Source organism: Staurois parvus, unplaced genomic scaffold (assembly GCF_062004578.1).
Source record: "Staurois parvus isolate SC_StPar_1 unplaced genomic scaffold, SC_StPar_1.0 ptg000385l, whole genome shotgun sequence".
Classification (NCBI taxonomy): Eukaryota; Metazoa; Chordata; class Amphibia; order Anura; family Ranidae; genus Staurois; species Staurois parvus.
Window position 1 is genome coordinate 304488 of NW_028318181.1, and position 27294 is coordinate 331781.

At 42.6% G+C, this 27294-nt stretch overlaps 1 protein-coding gene across 1 annotated transcript in view; it reads left to right on the forward strand.

Moving 5' to 3' along the window:
- LOC149455884 (unconventional myosin-Va-like) overlaps positions 1 to 27294 on the forward strand; it is a 241092-nt gene that overhangs the window by 161116 nt on the left and 52682 nt on the right. Inside the window, exons 15-26 of the mRNA XM_089685755.1 lie at positions 1943 to 2098; positions 5465 to 5562; positions 10733 to 10819; positions 10906 to 11014; positions 14466 to 14677; positions 16434 to 16590; positions 17096 to 17335; positions 17476 to 17724; positions 19204 to 19297; positions 22504 to 22649; positions 22731 to 22844; positions 26261 to 26404. Coding sequence (XP_089541881.1) covers positions 1943 to 2098; positions 5465 to 5562; positions 10733 to 10819; positions 10906 to 11014; positions 14466 to 14677; positions 16434 to 16590; positions 17096 to 17335; positions 17476 to 17724; positions 19204 to 19297; positions 22504 to 22649; positions 22731 to 22844; positions 26261 to 26404 — 1806 coding nt within the window. The remainder of the gene's footprint in view (positions 1 to 1942; positions 2099 to 5464; positions 5563 to 10732; positions 10820 to 10905; positions 11015 to 14465; positions 14678 to 16433; positions 16591 to 17095; positions 17336 to 17475; positions 17725 to 19203; positions 19298 to 22503; positions 22650 to 22730; positions 22845 to 26260; positions 26405 to 27294) is intronic.

Below are 27294 nucleotides of genomic sequence, written 5' to 3' on the forward strand. Positions count from 1 at the left end.
TGCCTTTAGTAGTATGCATCAGTTATAAATGAGATGTATTGGTTTGCACTTTGATATGTGACTTTTTTGAATAGCATGAGGAGTTGTAAATATACCAGGTACCTTAGCATGGCCATCGATTTAATATATATTTTTTTTTGGGGGGGGGCTGAATGAAAAAAGGGAGCAGATTCCTCCATCCACACAATGGAGGTGGATAGAGGAATCCTACCCGCTTAGACATTGTTTTCTGAGTGCAGGGACTCTCCGTTGTTAGAATACTTTGATCAGCAGCTGCAGCTGGCTGATTGAGAAAAGTTTTTCAACATTCCTGTACAACAGGGGCGCTCAGCCTTTGGACTGTGGGCAACATATGGCCCTCGGAGCCCTCTGATGTGACCACCGACTGGGAAAGCGCATGCCTGGGGTCGGCAACCTGTTGATCGAGATCTGGGCTTGCCGACTGGCCATCCCAGAGCATCAGAGTACTGGCTGGCTGGCAATGGAGGAAGCAGGCGTCTACGGAGAGAGCAGGAACCACATAAGCTGATATGTCCTCTGTAGCGCCAGCTTCTGTTCCAGATGGAGTGATACCAAATGTACTTTGCCTGGGACCTTTTTAGCAGCCTGGAGACACAGAATAATGCCAGCAGAAGCTGGAAGAGGAAAAGAAGGTCAGTGTATTAAACAACACATACACTGTGCTATTGCAATGGACATATTAGCACTTATAAAAGAGTTAAGAACGATTAGGCTCTCACACTGATCCGCCGCTGCAGCACAGTGTACCTGTGAATTTCTGCGGATTAGCTGAATGCAGCAGTTTTGGTGCACTTTCATGAATCCTGGCCATTTATATACGGCCTATTGACTGCAGGTTGTTAATTGACTGTGATTGGTTCACTACCAGTGAATGTTGGTGAAAGTCACCTTCACCACTTCACTTTTGGTGTTATTTTGTAGAACTTATTTTGAAGCTATTATTAGGAACCTTCTATGGGTTTTACTCTCTCCCTGATGTGAATGAACCCAAAAATACTTGCAGCCTTTGTTTCTGGATAGTAAATGCATTATGGTTTTGTAATCATTCATGAAATATCTGTACATTTTGCTAAAGTTTTATTTTTGAACCATCAGCTGATTGCATTGTATTTTCTCCTTTTTTTATTTTTATTCCATGTGTTTGATACACATTCATCAGAAGGTAATCTTTCAGGACATCCTCCTGGGTTAATTGGTTAATTAGTTCCACCGCTATTACTTTAACCTGCTTTACTTTTTTTTTTTGCTTGGGAAGAGGGTGGCTGCTTGCAGTGGTTTATGAACAGACAGTGTGCCAGTTTCTAGGGGCATGTACACCACACTCGTTAAATTAGTGAAGACACTGAAAGAGCTACATGAGTCCTTTAATTTCCACTTTCCAGCTGAGTTTATATGCTAAGTTTAGTATCTGGGACACAAAGAGAAGACAAGATTCCCATTTGTGTCCTGTCCATGTGTCTCTGAAGAGTAATTAACTACATGCGTATTCTGCTTATCATGAAACGCGTATCAACAATATCATGAAAATTATTGTATTCAGAGAACAGTATGGGGTTAATATATCCAGCATATAGTGTTCAGCATATGACCAGAGGTGTGAAGTGCTGGCTCAAGTCTGATTATTTACAGTAATCTGCTAACCATTTTTATATTCGAAACTAGACCAACTAAACCAAGGTGATTTGTTTTACTTTCTTTGCTTTTTACAATATCTGCATGTGAGTATGCTTCTTCTATGACCTATTTAAGTTCTTCAAAACCTTATAGAAAACAATACTATTATCTTTGTTATGCACTTTTACTAATATTTTTAAAACAAAAGTAGAAAGGTTATTACTAATATGGTGCTAAATTTATATACAATGTTTAATACATCATTTTAAGCATAGTCATTTTTTTAGTTTTGTATATTTTTTTTTAGTTTAAATTGCTTACTGAACTGTTCCACGATGATGAGCAGAGCACAAGCCCCACAACTGTAACATCCTCAGGACGCACGCTGTTATCCCGCACAGGCCTGCGCAAACCAAAGCCTGACCAAACAAGCAGGGAGCATAAGAAAACAGTTGGCCATCAGGTAAACTTAAAAGATCCATCATGCTGTAGTGTGTTTTTGTTTGAAACTGTGTAATTACATTTGAAGAGAGGAGTCACACAGGTGGCTTCGTAGGGTTTTTGTGGCAGTATGCCTGAAGAAGTAGATAATGGGTCAGTGCAGTATGTGGTGCTCAGACACCCCGCCTAAGCTGAGTATTCTATCACTGGTTAGAGTGGAAGAAATGCATAATGCTTCGTTCACACTAGCTTTGGCAGCAGGCGTCAGAGAGGCATTTGGGAAGCGTTTTTAACGGTTCTCAAATGCCTATGAAAATTCTGCACATGGCAGCATACAGTGCTGTTCACACTGAAGTGTTAGCATCACGGCAAAACTGATGCCTCGTGTCGAGTCAGGAGAAGTGGAAGCCTCTCATTCAAGTGTATGGTGCCGTTCCACAAACGCTGGCAGACGTGTGCGGTTGCAACGCGGTTGCGAGGCGATTGCAAGTGGTTGCGGAGCGTTAATACCATTTAACTTCATTATAGGTGTTTGTGGTGTGGTTTTAACGCTTGGCAAATGCCTATCTACAGCCTCAAAACCACTCATGGGGCGTTTGGGGAGCTTTAAAAACACTTCCCAAACGCCTGTCTAGCGCCTGTCAAACGATATAGGGGCGTTTGGCAAGAGTTAGAAATAAAGTCAAGTGTGAACAAGCCCTAAGTCTAGCCATACATTATCCACAGGTTACAGGAAAGAAAATGACTCGATTCCCCCATCAACACGGTCAGTGTTGATGGGTGAATCCCTCCTGAAGTACTATTCTGAGGCAGGGAGCCTTTCCCATCAGCAGAATACAATGACCACTGCTGCTGGCAGCTCCTTGTGTAAGGGAACGCTCAACAAAGGTTGTAAATTCTGTGAGCTGTGACATCCATAGGCTTCCATGAACCAGCCATTGTCAGCACTCCCTCTTCTCCCCTGCAGCAGCCACTCACTGACACCGGGGAGCCGGAGCTGCAGGATCATGTGACTGTACCACAGCAAATTAGGTAAGTAAGTGCCCAGATCTTGGGTATGCAGGATAAGTAGGAGGAGGCGGAAAGGAAGTTAGTGTTAGCCTTTTCTTCCACTTTAAGTCCTAGTACCCTCTGCATCACATTTGTAATGATGTCAAGGTGCATATTCCTGCAGCACATTTATGCTTGCATTACAGAATGTGAGGCTCACTTTATAAAACAACCCATTCAGTTAAAAATAAAAATGAAAGGCAAAACATTTGTGTGTTGATTTAAAAAACATGCATTTATTTTTTCACCTGTTTTTATTAGTTATCACATACCCTTTAAGCTCCTTATGTAGCTGAGAACAGAGAGCTGTGGAGGAGAAACAGCAGCATACTGAACTTCTCAGTCAGTGGCTTTGCAGAGGGGTTGTGTCAACAGAAGTCTGATCATTGGAGGAGAGCACATTAAGTTCCCAGCACAGTTAGAAAACTGACCACGGTGTGTTCACCTGCCTAGTGTAGGCAGTTTTTAATAGGAAATCAGAGGGACACCAGGGATTTTACACAAAGGAAGCAATACAAAAAGACCAGGATACCTTTTAATAGAAGTACATGGTACAAGAGGCACATATCAGGAATGTGAAATGTTGGGTTTTGCATACTCTTTAAATTATTTGTTTTTATTTTTTTTCAAACAAAAGGACCACAAATTACATCCATGCAATTTTTTTTTACTGGCACATTATATGTACAGTTGTAATGCATGGTATTGGTGACATGTTCACTTTTTTGTGCAACACTGAAGGCATACTATTTAAACATGCAGTGTTTTTTTTTTTTTCTTTTTTTAAAGTGTGCACGGTGGACTTTTCAAAGTGACCACGCCACACATGAAAGGACATCCATCCTATCATTTTACTGGAGAGCTACAGGATGTAGTGCTTGTACACAGTGTGCCTGTACTCCAGTGTTCAGACTGCTGACCCAAAAAACAGGGCCCCTGCACAGCTCTTCACTTAGAAAATCAGTGTACTGCTATTTGCTGCCCACCTGTGCTTTGGTATACAATATATATATATATATATATATATATATACACACACTATATTGGGACGCCTGCCTTTACATTCACATGAACTTTAATGGCATCCCAGTCTTAGTCCGTATGGTTCAATATTGAGTTGGCCCACCCTTTGCCGCTATAACAGCTTCAACTCTTCTGGGAAGGCTGTCCACAAGGTTTAGGAGTGTGTCTATGGGAATGTTTGACCATTCTTCCAGACGTGTATTTGTGAGGTCAGGCACTGATGTCGGACGAGAAGACCTGGCTCACAGTCTGTGCTCTATCGGGTTGAGGTCAGGATTCCGTGCAGTCCAGTCAAGTTCCTCCACCCCAAACTCACTCATCCATGTCTTTATGGACCTTGCTTTGTGCACTGGTGTACAGTCATGTTGGAACAGGAAGGGGCCATCCCCAAACTGTTCCCACTAAGTTGGGTGCATGAAATTGTCCAAAATGTCTTTGTATGCTGACGCCTTAAGAGTTCCCTTCACTGTAACTAAGGGGCCAAGCCCAACCCCTGAAAAACAACCCCACACCATATTCCCCCCTCCATCAAACTTTACACTTGGCACAATGCAGTCAGGCAAGTACTGTTATCCTGGCAACCGCCAAACCCACACACATCAATTGGATTGCCAGACAGAGAAGCGTGATTCATCACTCCAGAGAACACATCTGCACTGCTCTAGAGTCCAGTAGCGGCGTGCTTTACACCACTACATCCGACGCTTTGCATTGCACTTGGTGTTGTAAGGTTTTAATGCAGCTGCTCAGCTGTGTAATCTGAAGGCCACAGTTTTGGAGGTCTTTAGCTATTGACTCTGCAGACAGTTGGTGGCTTCTGCGCACTGTGTGCTTCAGCATGTGCTGACCCAACTCTCTCATGTAACGTGGCCTACCACTTGGTGGCTGAGTTGCTATTGTTCCCAGTTGCTTCCACTTTGTTATATTACCACTAACGGTTGACCGTGGAATATTTAGTAGCAAGGAAATGTCACGGATGGGCTTAATGCACAGGTGACAACCTATCACGGTACCACACTTGAATTCATTGAGCTCCTGAGAGCGACCCATTCTTTCACAAATGTTTGTAGAAGCAGTCTGCATGCCTAGGTGCTTGATACATTTGTGGCCATGGAAGTGATTGGAACACCTGAATCTCCTGAATCCAATGATTTGGAGGGGTGTCCCAATACTTTTGGCAATATAGAGTGTGTGTCTATATATATATATATATATATATATATATATGTGTATATATAAACTTTCTTTGTATATTTTCAACTGAATATGATTTACTATTCATTGTTTTTTTTGAAGATGTATTGTCATATTTCAGTTTAGGAATTCTCTGCACCTGCTTATGGAAACGCTGAATGCTACAACCCCACATTATGTGCGCTGCATCAAGCCAAACGACTTCAAGTATCCATTCACGTATGTAGATCATATGCATGTCTAAAACAGTTTTTGCAGTTGTGACAGTTATTATTTTATTAATTAAAGTGATTGTAAAGGCTTTTTTTATTACCTTTAAATAAAAAGAATGTTATCCTTACCTGTTCTGTGCAATGGTATTTTCACAGATTGGTGTCTTACCTCCTCTTCTGGAGTTCCCCGCTGGCACATTCTCCTCCCTCTTCTAAGTACCCCCTCAGCAAGCTGACTTCTGAGGGGACATTGATTTTGGGGCACTCCCAAGCCTGGCTGTATGTGTCCATAAACACACACAGCAAGGCTCGGCCCTGCCCACACTTCCTTCCCACAGAATTTGACTGACAGCAGCCAATGGCTCCTGCTGCTGCCTCTGTATCCTGTGGGTGCAGGAAGAGGGGAGAGAAGAGATGCAGCCGGGCTCAACGCTGGATCGATACAGAGATCAGGTAAGTGTTTGGAGAGGGGGGGAGCACAGTAAGTGAGAGTGTTGGCGCTGCAGACAGGACAGCACTGAATCAGTGTGAGGAAGCAGGTAAGTGTGTAGGGATGGGATGTGGGAAAGAGGCAGTGGAGCCAGAATTTTTTCCTTATTGTATAGACTTTAAACAACTTTACCTTTTATTTGACACATTTTGTCTTTCTAGACATCCACAACCTAAGCAACTCACGTAGGTCTGTGGCCGCTGCCTCTCTGTCCACCTATCAGGATCGTTATCATTTTAGTGAATTGCCTGATTGTTTACCACTATATACTGCAGCACTGAAACTATTCAAGGACATATAGAAAGACTTAACTACTTGAAGACCAAGCATTTTCTTGGACATTTTGTTTACAAGTTTAAATCTGTATTTTTTGCTAGAAAATTACTTATAACCCCCGAATGTTACATATTTTTTTTTTTTTTTAGCAAAGACCCTAGAGAATGAAATGGCGATCATTGCAATTTTTTGTCACATGGTATTTGCAGTGTTTTTTAAACAGTTTTTGTGGAAAAAATACACTTTAGCGAATAAAATAAAAAAAAAACAAAATATATACACCAATTTTTTTGTAAAATATGAAAGAGGATGTTACAGTGAGAAAAGAGATACTTAACATGTCACGCTTTAAAATTGCGCACGCTTGTGGAATGTTGACAACCTACGGTACTTAAAAATCTCCATAGGCGACACGTTAAAAATTCTCACAGGTTACCTGTTTAGCTTTACAGAGGAGGTCTATCAGTAAAATTATTGCTTTCGCTCTAACGTTTGTGGCGATACCTCACATGTGCATATGGTTACATATGCATTTGCGATTTACGTATGCGTTCACTTCAGCGAGTAAGCACGGTGGGATGGGATCTCTCTAAAAAAAATTTTTTTTTTTTCTACACTGTCCCTTTAATTTTTTTTTTTTATTTTTTCACTTTTATTCCTATTACAAGGAATGTAAACATCCCTTGTAATAGAAATATGCATGACAGGTCCTCTTTAAGAAGAGATCCGGGGTCAAAAAGACCCCAAACCTCTTCTTTACCTTTAAAAGCAAAAGATCCAAAAACAAATTTTTTTTTTTTTGAACTTTTGCTTTAAAAAAAGAAAAATTGTTTACTTCTGCCGCCCACCTGATGTGATGTCATGATGTCACTCAGGTCCTCCATCATGATAGAGGTGATCAAAGACCATAGAGTCTTTCATGGCCTCCATCTTGAAAGGGCTGCACCATCGGATTGTTTCTCGGGACTGGTCGGTGTTGACGGCAGGGGTGGACTGACCATTTGGAAACTCGACACTGCCTGAAGGCCCAGGGTCAGTAGGGGGCCCCATAAGATGCCCCTGGTACCTTTTTCATAGGCTTTTTTTGAGTTTGGGCAAGGACACGGGGCCCCATGATCCCCTATTGTCCATGGGCCCCATGAGTTGTCAGTCCGCCCCTGGTTGACAGTAAGCCTGAGAATCAAAAAGGATCAGCAGAGCCATAAGTAGCAGAAGTCAAGGTGGCTTTGCCTTCTTTTTTTGAAAATTGCTGACTCTCTAAGAGGGCAGAGCTGCATTTCAGCTAAATGAAGAGGCTTTCTGTATGTATGGGTTTAATAGCATTTATATTTTGTGCAGCTTTAAAGTGATTCTAAAGGCTTTTTTTTTTTTTTGTTACAAAAAAATAACAAACATCTCTATACTTACCTGCTGTGTGCAGTGGTTTTGCACAGACTATCCCAGATCCTCCTCTTCTTGGGTCCCCCGCAGGATCTCCTGACACCTCCCTCCTGTCTGGTGCCCCCACAGCAAGCAGCTTGCTATGGGGGCACCCGCTGCTCTGTGTGCCCATTCATACATGTAGCCATTGCTTGGCCCCATCCCCTCTCTCTTCTCATTGGCTCACTGGCTGTGATTGACAACAGTGGGAGCCAATGGCTCCCGCTTCTGTCTCAGCCAATAAGAAGAGGGAGTCCCGGGATAGCCAAGACCCCAGTGCACATTGCTGAATTGAGATGGGGCTTAGGTGAGTATTAGGGGGGGGGCTGGGCATGCTACATAGAGAAGGTTTGCATGAAAGCAAAAAACCTTGAGCCTGTACAATCAATTTAAAGGTAAACAAGGTTATGTGTGTATTAAATGATGAAAGATCTGCTTTTTTTTTTTTAAGTAATGTACTGTACATCTGCGCATGAGTCCTGAGATCTTTATGGTCAAAAGTGGCCCTTGTTTTCTTCTTATTTCTGAAAGCATCAGCAGTTTGCCCTCTTTATGAATTATTTCACAGTAAAGGGAAGGATGTAGCAGCTGATTGATGGTTGTAGGTGACTAATAAATATGCTTTATGTTTTTCAGTCTGGAGAGAATATTACACTTGAGTATGGTTTCCAGTCTGTTTGCTGACTGTAGATAAGCATACTTTGGGTCTGAAAAAAAGATTACAAAAACTCCCCAGTACTCATTTCACCTAGACAGAACCGAAATATAACTCGTTTCTAGCATTTACATTAACTGCTTAAGGACCGCCCTATAGCAGAAATACTGCTACAGGGTGGCACCTGTGCGCAAAATCATGTATATGTACATGTGATTTTGCATTTCCGGGTAGGGGGAACGCGTGAGCCCTACCTGTGCCGCCATTCACAGCCGTGGATGTCAATCACCGGGTCCCGGACGGTAATTACCAGCTGGTGCCTGATGATTGCCGACAATCACCAACGAGGAGGAAGACTGTTTTGTTTACAAACAGTCTTCCTTCCTGTCAGCTCCGGCACACTGCTCGGGATAGCTGTGCACAGCACAGCCATCCCGATCTGTGTTCTTACAGTAAAGTGTAGCTTGCCATGCAAAATGCTTGCCTTCAAGTCTTTTACAGTGATATTCACTTTGTTGTCCTTTCCGGCACCTCATAGATTTTCCATTGAAAATGTCACTGCCATGCATGCGATGTAGTGATGTCTTTGGTGGAAAGATTGTGTGATGCCAAGTAGAGAGATATTGTGCATATAGGTGAGTGAAAATAGGTAAGTATTTAACCAGGTGGGATGGGGGCATTAGTTAAAGAATACTCTTAGGGCCAGTTCACACTACATGCATTTCAGTTGCTTTTTTTCTGCATCCAAAATGCACAGAAAGTAGGTTGTATGGTTGTCAATGTCATAGTTTACATCATTGCTTGCAGCTCCAGTGTGTTCTGTTTGCAGAAAAAAAAAATTAGAACATGCTGCATATTTTCTGCACAGAACGGTACTGGAACACGGTAAAACGCAACAAAAATGCATTTGAATGCACCAAAATGTATAAAAATGCTCTGGAATGCATGTCGCTCTTTAAATTGAAGAAAGAGGGGAAAACATTAACTGTAATGCATGAAAAAAGCACTGGAACGCATAAAAAAACGCACTAAAAGTGCACCGGATTGCGTCAAAAACGTGCATGCGGAAACGCATCTGAAACGCATCTGGACTGCGTTTCTATAGTGTGAACCGTCTCTTAATGTTTGTAGGAGTTTAATCCAAAGCACAGGCAACATGCTGCAGAGAAGAACCTATACGCTAAGGAGAGCAAATGTTGAAAAACTGTAGTATAGACAGACTGCTGCAGAAACCTAGAATAATAGTTGTCCTGCTCTGCTGCTTGTAAGTTGTATCTATGGCTGGTGCTTTTACAAACAGTAAAACATTTAACATTTCGCATTTTGCTCCCTCTTTGATGCCTATAACTACAACCTTCAGTTCGACCTTAACAACAGAGGAATTTGTTGCATACATATTAGAAGCCATACTCCTGGCCAAGCAACCTCTGCAGTGTGTGCTCACCCCTCTAAACTACAGGGGTTAATCAAAAAAATGGAAACTATTTATGATTTGCAGGTGTGACAGTGATGACATGTTCTGCGTTGAAAGCGGAAGTGATGTAACATTCTTTTGCTTCTGCTGTGTGATGAGACACCTAGCCAACAGGTAGGAAGCCTCACGTTTGTCATTCACTGCGTGCGCTACGATTAATACGGAGTCATGTCAGAGCTTACTGAGCTTCAAAATAGGGCAAATTGTTGGTGCCGATCAGCTGGTGCCTCTGTGACTGAAGTTGGCAGTTTCTTTGCTGTGTTGCGAAGTACAGGATCAAAGGTTATGATGGCATACACAGTTTCCAGGAAAATGTTGACTGATAAGCATAAGCGAGGTCGACATGGGCAAATGACTGAAAGAGACAAAAGGAAAAATGCGCAGATTGTAACTCAGAATAAGAAAACATCTGCTGCAAAAGTGACTGTAGAGTTCAATCTCAGTCTTCACAGGACTGAGATTGAGCTGTGCAGTCACTTTTGCAGCAGTTGTTTTTGTATCATATTTTTGCTTATGTATGTTTTGAAGCCTCACTGCCATGGTAAAGCATTTCAGAAAAGTGTGGTCTTACACTTATGTGAATACCCAAACTGGGTCATGCATAGTAATAAAGAAACTGAGGGCAGGTGTACATGAATGAAGCTGTTCTGCAAACAGTATCTTTATGAAGTGTCTGTGTTGATATGGAGTGTATGCTGAACCCTTAAGATCTAATATGTCTGCACATATTAACTGATTTTGGACATTGATGCGATCTAGTGGATATGACCTATTTTCTGTTTTTAATGTGTGTGCTTTGGGCATTTGTTCTTCTGGTATAGGTTTACTTTATTCTGTGATTGTTCTGGTTCTGTCTTTATAAGGTTTGACTCTAAACGAGCAGTTCAGCAGCTGCGGGCTTGCGGAGTATTAGAAACCATACGGATTAGTGCTGCTGGATTCCCCTCCAGGTAGGCTACTGATATTCTGTTTGTGTTTTTCCTAGACTACAGAGCTGTACCTAGGATGTAACAGAGCCTCTTCCCTACCATTCTAGGTGGACGTACCAAGAATTCTTCAGCCGATATAGGGTGCTGATGAAACAGAAAGACATCCTTAGTGACCGAAGGCAAACCTGCAAGAATGTTTTGGAGAAGCTTATTTTGGTTTGTTTCCATTTGATATTTGAATTCTTTTAATGTAAAATCTAGTTTTTAATACTTTAAAGTTGACCATTAGGGCATTCTAAGATATACATATTATTGTAACATATATATATACAGTATCTCACAGAAGTGAGTACACCTCTCACATTTTTGTAAATATTTTATTCTATCTTTTCATGTGACAACACTGAAGAAATGACACTTTGCTACAATGTGACATAGTGAGTGTACAGCTTATATAACTGTAAACCTGTGAAGCTCTGGTGAACTCCATGCCCAAGAGGGTTAAGGCAGTGCTGGAAAATAATGGTGGCCATACAAAATATTGACACTTTGGGCCCAATTTGGACATTTTCACTTAGGGGTGTACTCACTTTTGTTGCCAGCGGTTTAGGCATTAATGGCTGTGTGTTGAGTTATTTTGAGGGGACAGCAAATTTACACTGTTATACAAGCTGTACACTCACTACTTACATTGTAGCAAAGTGTCATTTCTTCAGTGTTGTCACATGAAAAGATAAAATATTTACAAAAATATGAGGGGTGTACTCACTTCTGTGAGATACTGTATATATTTTCTTTTTTTTTATAATATATTGTTTTTGCATACAATTAGAGCTGCACATACACCTGCTGACTGTAAACCTGCGGAGAGGGAGAGTGAGCAGAGTGGGCAAAATTGATTGCATAGCAGTGTGTTGCAGATCCTTTGTTTTCCAGTTAGCAAGCTGGTCGGAGAGAACTGACACCACTCATTTACTCTAACAGAGAGAGTGGTGCCCCCCTTCTTCCTGCCTGTAGTATGTCAGAGATACACTGTAGAAATAATAAAATTGGCTACACAGAATTATGAACCAGTTAATAGATGAGACAGTGTGCATGTATGTTTATACTGGGTTTTATTTGTATGTCTGGGGTTTGGCTGCAAAATATTTGAGATAACTATGCAAAAAATGGCAACCACCCCAACCTATAGCTAGCCTTTAAAGCAAGGTACACATGGAGGGGCAATGCACATCGCAAACAAATGAACAAAACATTTACCAGCACACTTACCAGCCAACCTGCAAAACAAAGAATTGGCCTGACTAAAAATTTATATTAAAAATTGAGGGTTTAGCTTTCACAAATTTGCAAATATAGGCGTGAGACGCAGTGCCCACGACAAGGGATCTTTGTATATACTGCGGTCCTAACTAATATTTGTAGGGCTTCCATAGTTGGAAGCATATAACAATGGATAGGTCAATCTATCCATTGTTATGTGTTCCTACTATGGAGGATCTACAAATTATAGAGTTAGGACCACAGTATATAAAGAGGTCCCTTATGGTGGGCACTGGGGTTTACGCATATATTTGCGAATGTGTGCAAACAAAATCCTCTGGTTTTAACGTAAACTGTTAGACAGGGCAACTGTTTTGCAGGCTGGCTGGTAAGTGTGCTTTCAAATCTTTTGTTTTTTATACAAAATTACCTTACCTTTTTGAGCTTTCAGAAAGTGTACCAAACCCGCAGGATATAATAGAAGTCTATGGCTAAGCACAGCAAACCCATAGGAAAGCTGCAGGTTCACTGCGTTGTGGGTAAAAATGCAGCACATCAGTGTGAAAGCAGCCCTATAGTATTGTGCCCAGTGTATTGCTTCACACTATCCTGAAGATCTCTTCTTTCCTGCTGCTGGCACCACTCTGGAGACTAGCCAGGATAAGAGGTGGAGTGCAGTTGGTATCACTTCACATGGGATAGTAGCCAGCACTACAGAGGAGGCATCGGCTTATGTAGCTCTTGCTCCTTACTACAGCTCCAACTTTACAAGTAGTCCCTCTGCATTGCACTCTGTTTGATGCTCTGGGATTGTGGGTCAGCAAGTCTAGGCCGCGATCTACCAGCCAACTGGGCGCCATCTACTGGCAGGTTGCGATCTGCAGGTTGCTGACCCCCCCCCCCCCAGTGTACCTTAGGTTACCTGTATTCATTCTGATATTGATTTAATGAAAGTTTCAAAAATGGTTACTTGGACACTGCTTCTGCTGCATCTTTAATTCTTTCCCTCATCATTGAGATAATGCACAAAACTGAATGCCCTTTTACCCCCCCCCCCCAGGATCTCTTCATTGTTCCACTAGATGAGGGGCTGATGCAGCAATGCTTTGCTAAGCTTAATAATTGTTCACCACAATGGTAATTTTTTGCGTCTTCCCTGTGTTGATTCAGAACAAAACTTTGGCAGCTCTGAGGGTGAGGTTGCAGTGGATGGCATTAGGGATTTTGTAAAGCGTGATCCAAGGTGAAGTGAAAGATTTAGAGGGGTAGCATGATTTGGAAGGGCTTTGTCATAGTGCCCTCACCGCCCTAGTGATCCCCAGTCTGGAGGGTTTGGGGTAGGTTAGTCCCAGTGGACTATTTCCTTCCTAGGTCCATTCTTGAGGGTCTCCCTCTTGAATTCTTTGGGGGAGTAGTGTCCTCTGTGATGCAGAATTGTCATGTCTCCGATGGTTTATTACTGTCTATGGTGCATAATAAAATTCTTTTGAGGTTAGCCAATTAGGTGTGCAGCCTTGTTTCTTTCCCTTCTTTTGTTTTTGCTAGTTGATTAGGTAGCACCCTTCCAGATACTCTGGTGGCACCTAAATATTTAGATATCGTGTGTGGACTCCCCAGCTTTTCCCATTCCACCTTTTTCCTGCTTTTTGATAAGATTAATCTGTACCAGAATGACGGGAAGAAAAAAGTGTGGAGAAAGCTTGGAACAGCTCATGATCCAAAGCACACAATGTCATCTGTAAAACATGGTGGAGGCAGTGTGATAGCATGGGCATGCATGGCTTCCAGTGGCACTGGGCCATTGGTATTTATTGATGATGTAACAGAAGACAAAAACAGCCATATGAATTCTGCAGTGTTTAGAGATATACTGTCAGCGCAGATTCAGTCCAATGCAGCAAAGTGATTGGACGACGCTTCACAGTACAGATGGACAATGATCCAAAACGCACTGTAAAAGCAACCTAGGAGCTTTTGAAGGAAAAGAAGTGTACTCTTTTGCAATGGCTGAGTCAGTCACCTGAGCTCAACCCAATTGAGCATGCATTTCACTTGCTGAAGGCAAAACTAAAGGCAGAAAGACTCACAAAGAATAACTGAAGACCACTGCAGTTAGAGCCTGGCAAAACATCAGAAAGGAGGAAACCCAGTCTTTGGTAATGTCCATGGGTTCCAGACTTCAGGCAGTCATTTCCAGTAAAGGATTCTCAACAAAATATTCAAAATAAACATTTTATTTGTGATTATTTTCATTTGTCCAATTACATTTGAGTATATACAGTATATTTCGTATTACTGATAGACCTAGTTGTATTTTCTTACTATGCTTTGTTTCGGGCCATTATAGTATAATGAATACATAAAATCTTTATATCAATAGCACATTTTCTACCTTTAAAATCAGGACCAAGACAAATATCAGTTTGGCAAGACAAAGATTTTTTTCCGTGCTGGACAAGTGGCCTATCTGGAGAAAATAAGAGCAGACAAGCTAAGGGTGGCCTGCATTCGAATCCAGAAAACAATTCGTGGATGGCTATTGAGGAAGAAGTATTTGAGAATGAGAAAGGCAGCTATAAACATTCAAAGATACGTCAGAGGCTACCAGGCGAGATGGTGAGGATATGCATTGTTATTGCTGGCTTAACTGATGAAAATGTCTTCTTTGATGAGTGTACTTCAACGTAATTTGTACATTTCTTTTTACCTTTCTTTTTTATATGCAAATTTGATTGATTTACAAATATAAAAAATAAAATGTTGATTCCACAGCAGTTTATTTGGACCATGGGGAAAATAATTATTTGATCCCCTGCAGATTTTGTAAGTTTGCCCACTTCAAAGAAATTAAGGGTCTATAATTTTTATCATAGGTGAATTTTAAATTATATCCAGAAAAAGCACATGATAGAAATTCTATAAATTGAGATGCAGTTCAGTGAGTAAAATAAGTATTTGATCCCCTACCAACCAACAATAATTCTGGCTCCCATGGACTGGCTGTGTGTTCAGGTGGTACACAGATTAGTCCTGGCAATTTTCGAAGGTGCTCCTAACGACAACCCTTTGTGTGTATAGAAGACACCTGTCCAGAAAATCTCTTGGGCACCACCATGGCCAAGACCAAAGAGCTGTCAAAGGACGTCCGTACACCTGTCCACAGAATTCTTTTCTTCCATTCAAACCTTGCCATCATGGGCAAGACCAAAGAGCTGTCAAAGGACGTACGGTACAAGATTTTAGACCTGCACAAGGCTGGAATAGGCTACAAGACTATCGGCAAAAAGCTTGGTGAGAAGGAGACAACTGTTGTTGGAGTAATCATTCGCACATTTTGCAAAATAACCATCAATAGCCCTCGGTCTGGAGCTCCATGCAAGATTGCGCCTCATGGGGTAAGGATGATCATGAGAAAAGTGAGGGATCAGCCCAGAACTACATGGGAGTAGCTTGTGAATGATCTCAAGGCAGTTGGGGCCACAGTCACCAATCAAACCATTGGTAACACAATACGCCTCTATGGATTGAAATTCTGCAGCACCTGCAAGGTCCCTGTCCTCAAGAATGCACATGTACAGACCCATCTGAAGTTTGCCAATGAACATCTAAATAATTCAGAGAAGAATTGGAAGAAAGTGCTGTGGTCAGATGAGACCAAAATTGAGCTGTTTGGCATTAACTTGACTTGCCGTGTTTGGAGGACGAAAAATGCTGACTATGATCCTAAGAACACCATCCTTACAGTCAAGCACGGAGGTGGAAACATTATGCTTTGGGGCTGTTTCTCTGCTAAAGGTACAGGCCGACTTTGCTGTATTGAGGGGCCAATGGATAGGGCCATGTATTGTAAAATCTTGGACGAGAACCTTCTTACCTCAGCCAGAACACTGAAGATGGGTCGTGGATGGGTCTTCCAACATGACAATGACCCAAAACACACCACCAAGGCAACTAAAGAGAGGCTCAAGAAGAAGCACATTAAGGTCATGGAGTGGCCTAGCCAGTCTGTAGACCTTAATCCTATAGAAAATTTATGGAGGGAGCTGAAACTTTGAGTTGCCAAGAAAACTAGAGAAGATCTGTAAAGAAGAGCGGACCAAACTCCCTCCTGAGATGTGTGCAAACCTGGTAACCAGCTACAAGAAATATCTTCCCTCTGTACTTGCAAACTGCAACTCAATTTATAATATTTGTAATATAAAATTTTCCTGGATTTTTGGTCGATACTCTGTCTCTATCATTTAAAATACACTTTGATACAAAAAAAATAAAGGGTCTATAATTTTTTTAAGTGGGCAAACTTACAAAATCTGCAGGGATCAAATAATTATTTTCCCTACTGTAATCATTAATTGTAACTTTCTCTACAAAGTCTTGCCCAGTTCCTGCGTAGAACCAGAGCAGCAATCCTCATACAGAAGTTCCAGAGAAAGTATGTGGTTCGGAAAAGATATCTACATATACAGTCAATTACACTTCGTCTTCAGACTTTCCTTCGGGGCTACGCAGCCAGGCAAAGGTTCCAAGAGGTAAGTGGAGCTGGAAAGGCACTGATGAAGCTGCATAAGTCATAATAACATTGTAGTTTTTAATGACTTAGCTACTGCCTACATTTGAGATAAGCGAATAAGTTGGTAAATGTTGCTGGAAATGCACTATAAACTTATAGTCAATTGCCCAACTTGGGCCAAACAAATGATCTGCATGCTGGAATAGATTGCCGGCTGCTTGACCTGAAATATGCTCTAGTAGCTTGTGTAGCTTGTGCTACATGCAACAAGTGGCGCTGTGCTTTAGAAGCAGTATGATAGACTTCCCCTTTACTCTTTGATATAAAGAAAGCTTGTTGTATCGCATAGCCACTATTTTAGAGAAGCCTTGTTTTTGTTTTGTTTTTTAAATCAATGAATACGAGACTTCCTCTCATTGGCCGAGATGGGAGATAGGCAGATAATGTTACAATCTTTACAAATCTCCTAAGATTCATAATATCGTAACTGTGTGTCACTAATATATTTCTTCACTAACTTTCAGATGCTCAGGATACACAAGGCTACCATCATTCAGAAGCATGTCCGTGGCTGGCTAGCTCGTGTGTCTTACAAGAGGAGCATGGAAGCCATTGTCTACCTTCAATGCTGCTACCGCAGGATGATGGCCAAGAGGGAGCTGAAGAAGCTGAAAATCGAGGCACGCTCTGTCGAACACTACAAGAAACTCAATTTTGGTATGGAGAACAAAATCATGCAACTGCAGCGTAAAATTGATGATCAGGTACTGTACTGAATGTATTTCTTGTGTTTGAATATCTTTTGAGCTTTTTAAAGACCTTTCTGTCTTGCATATCAATTAAGTATGGTTTTGTTAGTGATGTTTTTCTGCAAAGCTATAATATTCATATACTTTGTGTGCAGCACAAGGACAACAAATCCTTGCAGGAGAGGTTGACCCACCTAGAGATCACCTACAACACAGAGAAAGATAAGTTGCGTAGTGACGTGGACCGCCTTAAACCGTTTGAGGAGGAGGCAAAGAATTCTGTTAACCGAATGATTACCCTGCAAGATGAACTTGCCCGCCTTAGGAAGGAGCTGCAGCAGACACTAACTGAAAAGAAGACCATTAAAGAAAATGCAGATAAATACAGGACGGAGACTGAGAAAGTAAGTTTCAGCCATAATCTTCATGGATCTCATGTATGATTTGCCTAAAGGAATAACAGTCAGTGTTTCCTTCTGGCAATTACTCCGAGTCTCCTTCACTGGTTGCTAGGGCAGGCTATAAAAAGCAAGAATCTATTTAGCTGCTTGGATAAAATGAGACAGTTACTTAAGACACTTGGTAGGTGAGACTCAAATATTCCTAAACACACATAGCTGTAATGTCACTTTTAGCTCATGTCTAATGAGAAACAAAATCACATGACTTAAAGGGGTTCTCCACAACAAGAATAAAAGTGGACAACTGCATAATTTGTGCTGCTGCAGAGACTGGTGGGGATCTTCCAGTTGCAGTCAAATGAAAGTATTAAAGTGTTAGTAAAACCCACAACAGTAAAATCAGTCTGTATATGCAGTAAAACATGCTTGTTATACTCACTGTGGAACCTAAGGGGTTAATCCTCCGCATTGTGTAAAAACGCGGTTTGATCCTGACGTGGAGTCACTCTGCACATGCTCAGTTTGTTGTGTTTTTCTTGGGAGAGTGCATGTGATCAACACAGGGCTAATCGGCACTGTCCAGACAGAGGTCAGGGGTCCTAGAGCAGAATGAAAGCCCCTCCTACAAGCTTTAACCAGTGCTTTGCTGGACACTGATAGAAGTCACAAGACTGCTCTTAACTGTTGATGAGAAAAGGTATTTAGCAGTTTATATTTACTAAAATAGTTTCACTTCTATGTTCTGTGTACTGGGGGAGACCAGATATTATGAATGCAGGGTCCTGGGTTTAGTAACACTTTAAATTGGTAGTAAAGCCAGTTTATGCAAATCTGCTGACAGCCCAAGTCTTTTTATTTTAAGAGACTCTAGTGGTCTCTTCTGTCATAAATATCCCCCCTACCTGTCAGCGGTAATGTGATCTGAGCTGCACATCAGACCGCATTTATGGCCCGCACTGTGTGCCACGCCGATGTGACCCCCGTTCACATTCACGGGAGTGATGTCACCACGGCCCAGCCATTCAAGCGGCTGAAGATCCAGAACCCAGAAGGCAGACCGGGCAGAGATGGAAGCGCCGTGGACCGGAGGGAGTCTTGACAGCTCAGTGCTGGAGGGCTCCGTTTTCAGGTAAGTCTGTCATAATGTGCTAGTATACGGTGCATACAAGTACATTAGGACTTGCAGGGGGACCATTACTTTTATTTTTAGAAAAAGACTTTACTACTGCTTTAAGGCTTCTCAAGCTTTCTGAGCCCTTTGGTCTTTTGCAGACTTAGAGGTTTGGAGTTTGACAGTAAGATACCAAGTTATGTTTCTTTACCTTTGAAGCTGGATGGTCCATTGTTTAGCAGCATATATTGGTACACTGTTCCCATTTGTCCCTATACTCAGTGTACTAGGTTTAGTAGTCACAATTAAAAGCATTGGAAGAACCTGGGTTTTATAGTTGTAACATAAAGCAAGGTTCTTTTGTTTTTCAGCTGCTTTCTGAGCTGAAAGAGCAGAATGCATTATTGAAAACCGAAAAGGATGAGCTGAACATCCTAATCCAGGAGCAGGCTAAGAGGATGACTGGTAGGTACTAAGAGAATACTAGAAAACGTAAAAGCAATTCAAAAAAATTATAAATAATTGCATGATGTGTAGAGCGTGGAATGGATTTACTCTTCAATCACCAAATTCACCTTTTATGATATGATTTGGCATTTATTTATTTATTTATTTATTTATCGAGTTTATATAGCGCCAAAGGGTTTGCTCAGCGCTGTACAATAGAGGGGGGACAATACATGAAACAGAACAGTAACATCAAACAGTACACAAGGGGTTAGAGGGCCCTACTCTTTCGAGCTTACAATCTAGGAGGGGGGGGGTAGAGGCACAGGAGGAAACGGCTGTGGGGGATGGAGTGGTAGGAGGAGGGAAGGGCAGTGGCTGTTAGGTGAGGGTGGGGTAGGCTTCCCTGAAGAGGTGGGTTTTCAGGGAGCGCCTGAAGGTGAGGAGGGACGGTGACAGTCTGATGGATTGGGGTAGTGAGTTCCAGAGGATGGGGGAGGACCTGGAGAAGTCTTGCAGTCGTGCGTGGGAGGAGGAGACCAGGGAGCAAGATAGAAGAAGGTCCTGTGAAGAGCGAAGGGTACGGGTAGGGTGGTACTTGGGAATCAGATCGGTGAGGTAGTTAGGGGCAGTGTTGTGGATGGCCTTATAGGTCAGGGTGAGCAATTTGAATTTAATGCGTTGGGCAATGGGGAGCCAGTGGAGGGAGAGGCAGAGGGGGGTGGCAGAGGTGGAGCGGCTGGTGAGGTGGATGAGTCTGGCCGCTGAGTTCAGGATGGTCTGAAGCGGGGAGAGCCTGCACTGGGGTAGGCCGGTGAGGAGGGAGTTGCAGTAGTCCAGGCGTGAGATAATCAGGGAGTGTACTAGTAGTTTAGTGGTGTCTGTGGTAAGGAAGGAGCGTATCCTGGCGATGTTCCGGAGGTGGAGCCTGCATGTGTTTGTGAGGGATTTGATATGAGGTTGAAAGGAAAGGTTTGAGTCCAGAGTGACGCCAAGGACCTTGGCTTGCTGGGCGGGATTGATGGTGGTGTTGTTGGTAGTGATGGAAAGGATGGGGGGGGGGGCGCGGGCTGGGGGGAAGATGAGAAGCTCGGTTTTGGAGAGGTTGAGTTTGAGGAAATTGAGCGACATCCAGTCAGAGATGTCGTTTAGGAGGTGAGTGATGCGGGCGGAGAATGAGGGGGTGAGGTGAGGGGTGGATAGGTAGATTTGAGTATCATCAGCATAGAGGTGGTAATTGAAGCCGTGGGAGTGTATGAGTTTGCCAAGGGAGGAGGTGTAGATGGAGAAGAGAAGGGGTCCAAGGACAGAGCCCTGGGGGACCCCAACAGAGAGGGGGAGAGAAGGGGAGGTGGCACCATTGTAGGTGACACTGAAGGAGCGTTGGGATAGATAGGACGAGAACCAGGAGAGAGCGGTGTCTCTGATGCCAAGGGAGAGTAGTTTATTAAGGAGGAGGGGGTGGTCGACTGTGTCAAAGGCCGCAGAGAGGTCTAGGAGGAGGAGGACAGAGTAGTCGCCTTTGGCTTTGGCGGTTAGTAGATCGTTGGTGATTTTGAGGAGGGCAGTTTCGGTGGAGTGTAGGGGACGGAAGCCGGACTGTAGTGGGTCAAGGAGGTTGTTGTCATCTAGGTGGGAGCTTAGGCGATCGAAGACCAAGCGCTCAAGGAGCTTGGAAGTGAGTGGCAGCAGGGAAATTGGTCTGAGGTTGTTGAGGTCAGTGGGGTCCAGGGAGGGCTTTTTGAGTATGGGGGTGATGTGCGCATGTTTTAGGGGGGAGGGGAATACGCCAGTAGAGAGGGAGAGATTAAAAATGTGGGTAAGGGAGCGGATGAGGGAAGAGGGGGGTGACCGGAGGAGTTGAGAGGGGATGGGGTCCAGGGGGCAGGTAGTGAGACGGGCTTCTGAGAAGACTCTGCTGACTTCCTCAGTGGTAGTAGGGCTGAAGGAGTGCAGTGATGGGGGGGTTATGGTAGGCAGGGCCTTGGGTGTGGTGGGGGGCAGTGCCGTTGCGAGGTCAGAGGAGGGGAGAGATGAGGGGGTGATAGAAGGGGGGAGGCTAGATGGGGAGGTAGATTGCAAGTAGACTATGTCCTTGCGGATTGCGTCAATCTTGCTGTGGAGATGAGTGGCAATCTCGTGGGCGGTAAGTGAGGTACTGAGTGGAGGAAGGGGGGGAGAGAGCAGGGAGTTGAAGGTGGAGAAGAGTCGGCGAGGGCAGGTGGAGAGGGTGTTAATCAGGTTAACAAAGTAGGCCTGCTTGGCGGCGTGGAGGGAGGAGGTGTAGGTGAGGAAGGCAGATTTGTAGAGGGAGAATGTATGAGGGGACCTGGTTTTGCGCCATAGTCTCTCCAGCGCACGACTGCGACGTTTGAGGCATTTAGTGTGGTCGTTCTGCCATGGTTGGAGCGGTCTGGGTTTGATGTAGCGTGTGGTTAGGGGTGCCAGAGAGTCTAGTGTAGCTGATAGTGAGTCGTTGTACGTGGAGGTGGCTAGGTCAGGACATGACAGTGGAAGGATGCTGTCGTGTAGGCGGTCGGCAGCCGAGTGGAGGGGGGCTGGGTGCAGGTTGCGGAGGTTGCGGCTGGTGATGGTTTGGCGCACTGGGGGGGGGGAGTTGGGGGAAGGGGAGGTGGAGAACGTGAGGAGGTGGTGGTCGGAGAGAGGGAAGGGTGTGTTAGAGAACTGGTTGAGGGTACAGAGGTGGGAGAAGACGAGGTCCAGGGTGTTCCCATTGATGTGGGTGGAGGATTGGGTGTGTTGTGTGAGCGCGAAGGAGGAGGTTAGGTGGAGGAGTTGGGAAGTAGTCGGGGTGTTGTCATTGATGGGGATGTTGAAGTCCCCGAGGATGATGGTCGGTAGCTCAGAGGAGAGGAAGAAGGGAAGCCAGGCGGCGAAGTTATCCAGGAAGCGGGCTATGGATCCAGGGGGCCTGTAGATCACTGCGATCCTTAGGGGGGTGGGTGAGAAGAGCCGGATGCAGTGAGCTTCGAAGGAGGAAAAGGTTAGGGAGGGGGGGTTAGGGAGGACCTGGAAGGTGCTCAGCGGTGATAAGAGCAGGCCGACACCACCACCTTTGTGACCGCTCAGTCTTGGTGAGTGGGACCAGATGAGACCTCCATGGGAGAGTGCCGCAGGGGAGGTAGTGTCAGTGGCCTGTATCCAGGTTTCGGTGATGGCATGTTTTGTGATCATTCTTCTTGTTCTATTTTTGTGCCTGGTAGAGGATATGGAGAAAAAACTACTGCAAGAAACAAAAGAACTGGAACTTGAGCTGAACGATGAGAGGTTGAGGTATCAGAATCTGCTCAATGAATTTAGTCGGTTGGAGGAGCGATATGATGACCTAAAGGAGGAAATGAGTATCATGGTGGGTTGATGTGAAAATAGGAATAGTATGGGATATCATGGAGTATGTTTGTGTACCAGTCTAATCCAACTAATGTTGCAGACCATGCCGAAACCAGGACATAAGAGGACCGACTCCACCCACAGCAGCAATGAATCCGAATACACCTTCAGTTCAGAGATTACAGAATCTGAAGACCTAGCTTTCCGTAATGAGGTAAGACTGATGTTCAACAAATAAGGCGAACCTACAATTCTTTTCTATATAACGTTTTTAAGTATTTTCCCATATTCTTTTTTATTTATCAGTCTGTTGTGAGACTTCTTTTCACCAACTAGAGGCTTTTTATCTCTTAGGATTTAGTTTTAAAAAACAAATTTGTCTCTTAGGATTTGGTTTTAAAAAACAATCTGCTTTATCTTTACTGCAGAAGCCGTACAACCAAGGCTGCCTTATTCTGCTTCAAGCAGATTTATTTTAGTCATATGTTCCCCCTTTAATTATTTATCAACTTTATGGAAAATTTATAAAATGGTGACTGCCTATGGAAAAGCAAAATGAATCTTCTTTTAAAATAGCTTGTCACAGCCTCTCCACAATAATGTAATTTAATGCTTGGAGATGCACATAAACACACACTCTGATATAGAAATAAAACTTAGTTTCCAGTATTGAGTTGTATTAACCTATAAACTGTTTTATCAATGACTCTATGTAAATAGATATATTGGCTTTATATTTCCATTAGTGTTAACAATCCAATGTGCATTTTATGGGAAGAATTAAAAAATGACATATATATGGTGCAGTCTGTCAATAGCATTAGATCAGTTGTTTTTGTTTTTCTGAGTCCCCCCAAACACTTTTTTTGAACCTGTAGAATTTTTGAGAACAGCATGTGGGTACACCATCATTTCCTATGTAATTCCAGCCATAATGTGTCTGAGTGCCCCTTTTTAAAATCGTTTTATTACTTGTGATCCTGCCAGTAGATCTGTTATTTTCCACTATGCTATACAGCTATGGACAGGGAATTCGTAGATGGACACGTTGTTTTAGGATGGACAGGGGTTTCTTAGATGGACATGTTTTAGGATGGACAAGGGATTCTTAGGGACATGTTGATTTAGGATGGACAGGGGATTCTTAGATGGACATGTTGATTTAGGATGGACAGGGAATTCTTAGATGGACATGTTGATTTAGGATGGACAGGGGATTCTTAGATGGACATGTTGTTTTAGGATGGACAGGGGATTCTTAGGAACATGTAGTTTTAGGATGAACAGGGGATTCTTAGATGGACATGTTGTTTTTGGATGGACAGGGGATTCTTAGATGGACATGTTGTTTTTGGATGGACAGGGGATTCTTAGATGGACATGTTGTTTTTGAATGGACAGGGGATTCTTAGATGGACATGTTTTAGGATGGACAGGGAATTCTTAATGACATGTTGTTTTAGGATTGACAAGGGTTTCTTAGATAGATATATTGTTTTAGGATGGATGGGATTCTTAGATGGACATGTTGTTTTAGGATGGACAGGGGATTCTTAAGGACATGTTTTAAGATGGACAGGGGATTCTTAGATGGACAGGGGATTCTTAGATGGACAGGGGATTCTTAGATGGACAGGGGATTCTTAGATGGACAGGGGATTCTTAGATGGACAGGGGATTCTTAGATGGACAGGGGATTCTTAGATGGACAGGGGATTCTTAGATGGACAGGGGATTCTTAGATGGACAGGGGATTCTTAGATGGACAGGGGATTTTTAGATGGACATGTTGTTTAGGATGGACAGGGGATTCTTAGATGGACATGTTGTTTTAGGATGGACGAGGGATTCTTGAATGGACATGATGTTTTAGGATGGACGGGGGATTCTTAGAAGGACATGTTGATTTAGGATGGACGAGGGATTCTTGAATGGACATGATGTTTTAGGATGGACGGGGGATTCTTGAATGGACATGATGTTTTAGGATGGACGGGGGATTCTTGAATGGACATGATGTTTTAGGATGGACGGGGGATTCTTGAATGGACATGATGTTTTAGGATGGACGAGGGATTCTTGAATGGACATGATGTTTTAGGATGGACGGGGGATTCTTAGATGGACATATGTTGTTTTAGGATGGACAGTCGGATTCTTAGATGGGCATGTTGTTTTAGGTTCAAGAAAAAGTAGATAAAAGGCTCTGGACTCCTATCTTTCTTCCATCAAGTGGAATATGTATGGTAGGATTTTATGGATTGACCTCGGCAGCTCTACAACAAGGCGAGAAGTCCCCAAGAAATCCACATGAAAACTGAAAAGAAAGCTCCACATGTTGGTCTTATGGTCATTATTGCTGATAATAATTTATTTAACAAAAAGATTAGTGGTATCCAATGCACTTCGGGGGTCAAGAGATCCCCCTTCATCAGGGCTCTCACTCAGTTTTTTTTGGGAAGAAGAGAGATTTTTTTGTCCCTTGAAGCATGTTGGATAAAGTTTTATAGACCCATAAGATGAACATGTAGTTTCAGGTTTACTTTAGGTAACCAACTAACAAAAAATAAACAAAAAACATTGCTATTACTGCTTACAATGTAATTGCTGGAGTTGGGTTTTCATCTCTTTTAGAAAAAAATGTAATTGATATGAATAAATGGTGAATGTTGTAAGCAACCCTGACAGTTAACAGAAAAAATATATTTTTCTTTATAGGTATCCTTTTAAGCATTATTAAAGAATAATTATGGCCATTGTATGTGTTTACATGGTTACATTGGTCCAGCTTGGAAAATGTAACTATGTGTACACCATACCTGGCTGATGCCAGTGATCTCCCATTTATTCCCAGGTCCTGTGCTGAGCGGCCAGCCTGATATATTCGAAATACTGGAGGTTGGCTGATCAGCACGGGTGCCATTCAGAGAATGTAAATCATTCTCTGATTGGATGAGGTGGAGAATGTGACATCACCACTGGGCTTCTCCACCTTATCCAATCAGAAAACACTTTGCATTCATTCAGAAGCATTCCCTGAATGGCTCCCTTACTGAGGTGCTAAACGCCTGTATTCAGAATGCATCAGGCTGGCTGCTCAGGACAGGACCCAGAAGCAAGTGGGGATCACTGAAGTAGCAGTGTCTACTTCAGTAATTTCCAGCTTCCAGGTAGATTGGCCAGGTGTGCTATATACATAGTTAAATTGCTCCAAGCTGGACCAATGTAACTATGTACAAATATACCATACCAGGAATTCATCTTTAATTCTTTCTCCATGATCTAAACCTTACTAAATACACTTGCTCATTACTTATACAAGATAAATTATATGACTAGAGCCTTATTTATATAAATATGCACGAATGAACACATTGTAGATTTCACAGTGATTATTATTACTGATATTTTTTTACAACTGCTGTGTTGCTTTGAACGAACAGTGAATGGTGGTTGTTCCAGGGTTTACTATCCCCTGTAATATAATAAATATTTAGATCTTTACCAGCAAAACGTGTTAAGAGTGTCGTAATACTGAGCTTATCAATGTGAAAATAAAAAATAAAATGATAGATATTGGCTAACTGAAGGTGTCTTGTGTCTCTTGTACCATTTCTGGATGTTCCTTAGGAACCAGTTGATAAGAAGGCTCCTCTGGACATGTCCCTGTTTCTCAAGCTGCAGAAACGTGTGAAAGAACTGGAACAAGAAAAACTAATTTTGCAAGACGACTTGGATAAAAAGGAAGAACAGCTTAACAAAGCCAAAAGTCAGGTATGTAGAGTCTTAAAATACTGCAGCATTATCAACTTATGGTCTCTCTGAGAATTGCTAAGGATGGCCATAGATGACTCATCAGCCAGCGGACTGATCGAAAAAGTTGAATGGATTCCTCCATCCACACAAGTGAGGTGCATGGAAGCATCCTCCTCGCTGGGCATTGTATTCTGAAAGCAGAACTGCTCCGCTGTCAGAATACACTAATTAATAGCTGCTGATCGACAAAAGATTTCCAGCGTTCCCATTTGAAAAAAGTTGATATTGACGACTGACTTCTGATGAACAGGGAAGGTCGTACATAGATCGAAATTCAGCTGCTCTCTACTGAACTAGCCAAATTTCAATCTATCTGTGACCAGACTTTGTGTTTGATCAGAATGAGATGGAGTTTATTATAATGAAATGTTTTTTTATTTGTTAAAGGATAACAAAACACAATCACTAAAATGTAATTTATTGCAGTGCACCAGTCCTTAGATGTGCAAACAGGTGTCGTGGTGCTGCTACCTTCTTTCAATCCTCAGCTCCACCCTGTGCTGAGACTGAATGGCTGCTGATGCCTCCTGTATGCGGTTTTTTTTTTTTTCTACAGCTGTTTCATTTCATTTCAATAAAGGACTCTGCCATTTGACAATTACCCAAGTTCTGACTGTCCCTCCAGTGTTCCTTAGATCTGGTGACTGTATTCTTTTTCTTTTTTTTTTCTTTTCAAGATTTTTAGAACATTTTTAACAACTACAGAAACTACCTGTTTCTCTTGCCAAAAAAATAGTGTCCTTATCACTTCTGTGAGTTGACTTATAGGCATAAAACAATGTTATCTTTCTTGTATTAACTACTAAACGTAACTATAGAATGGAGATGAAAAAAAGGCACAGACATGC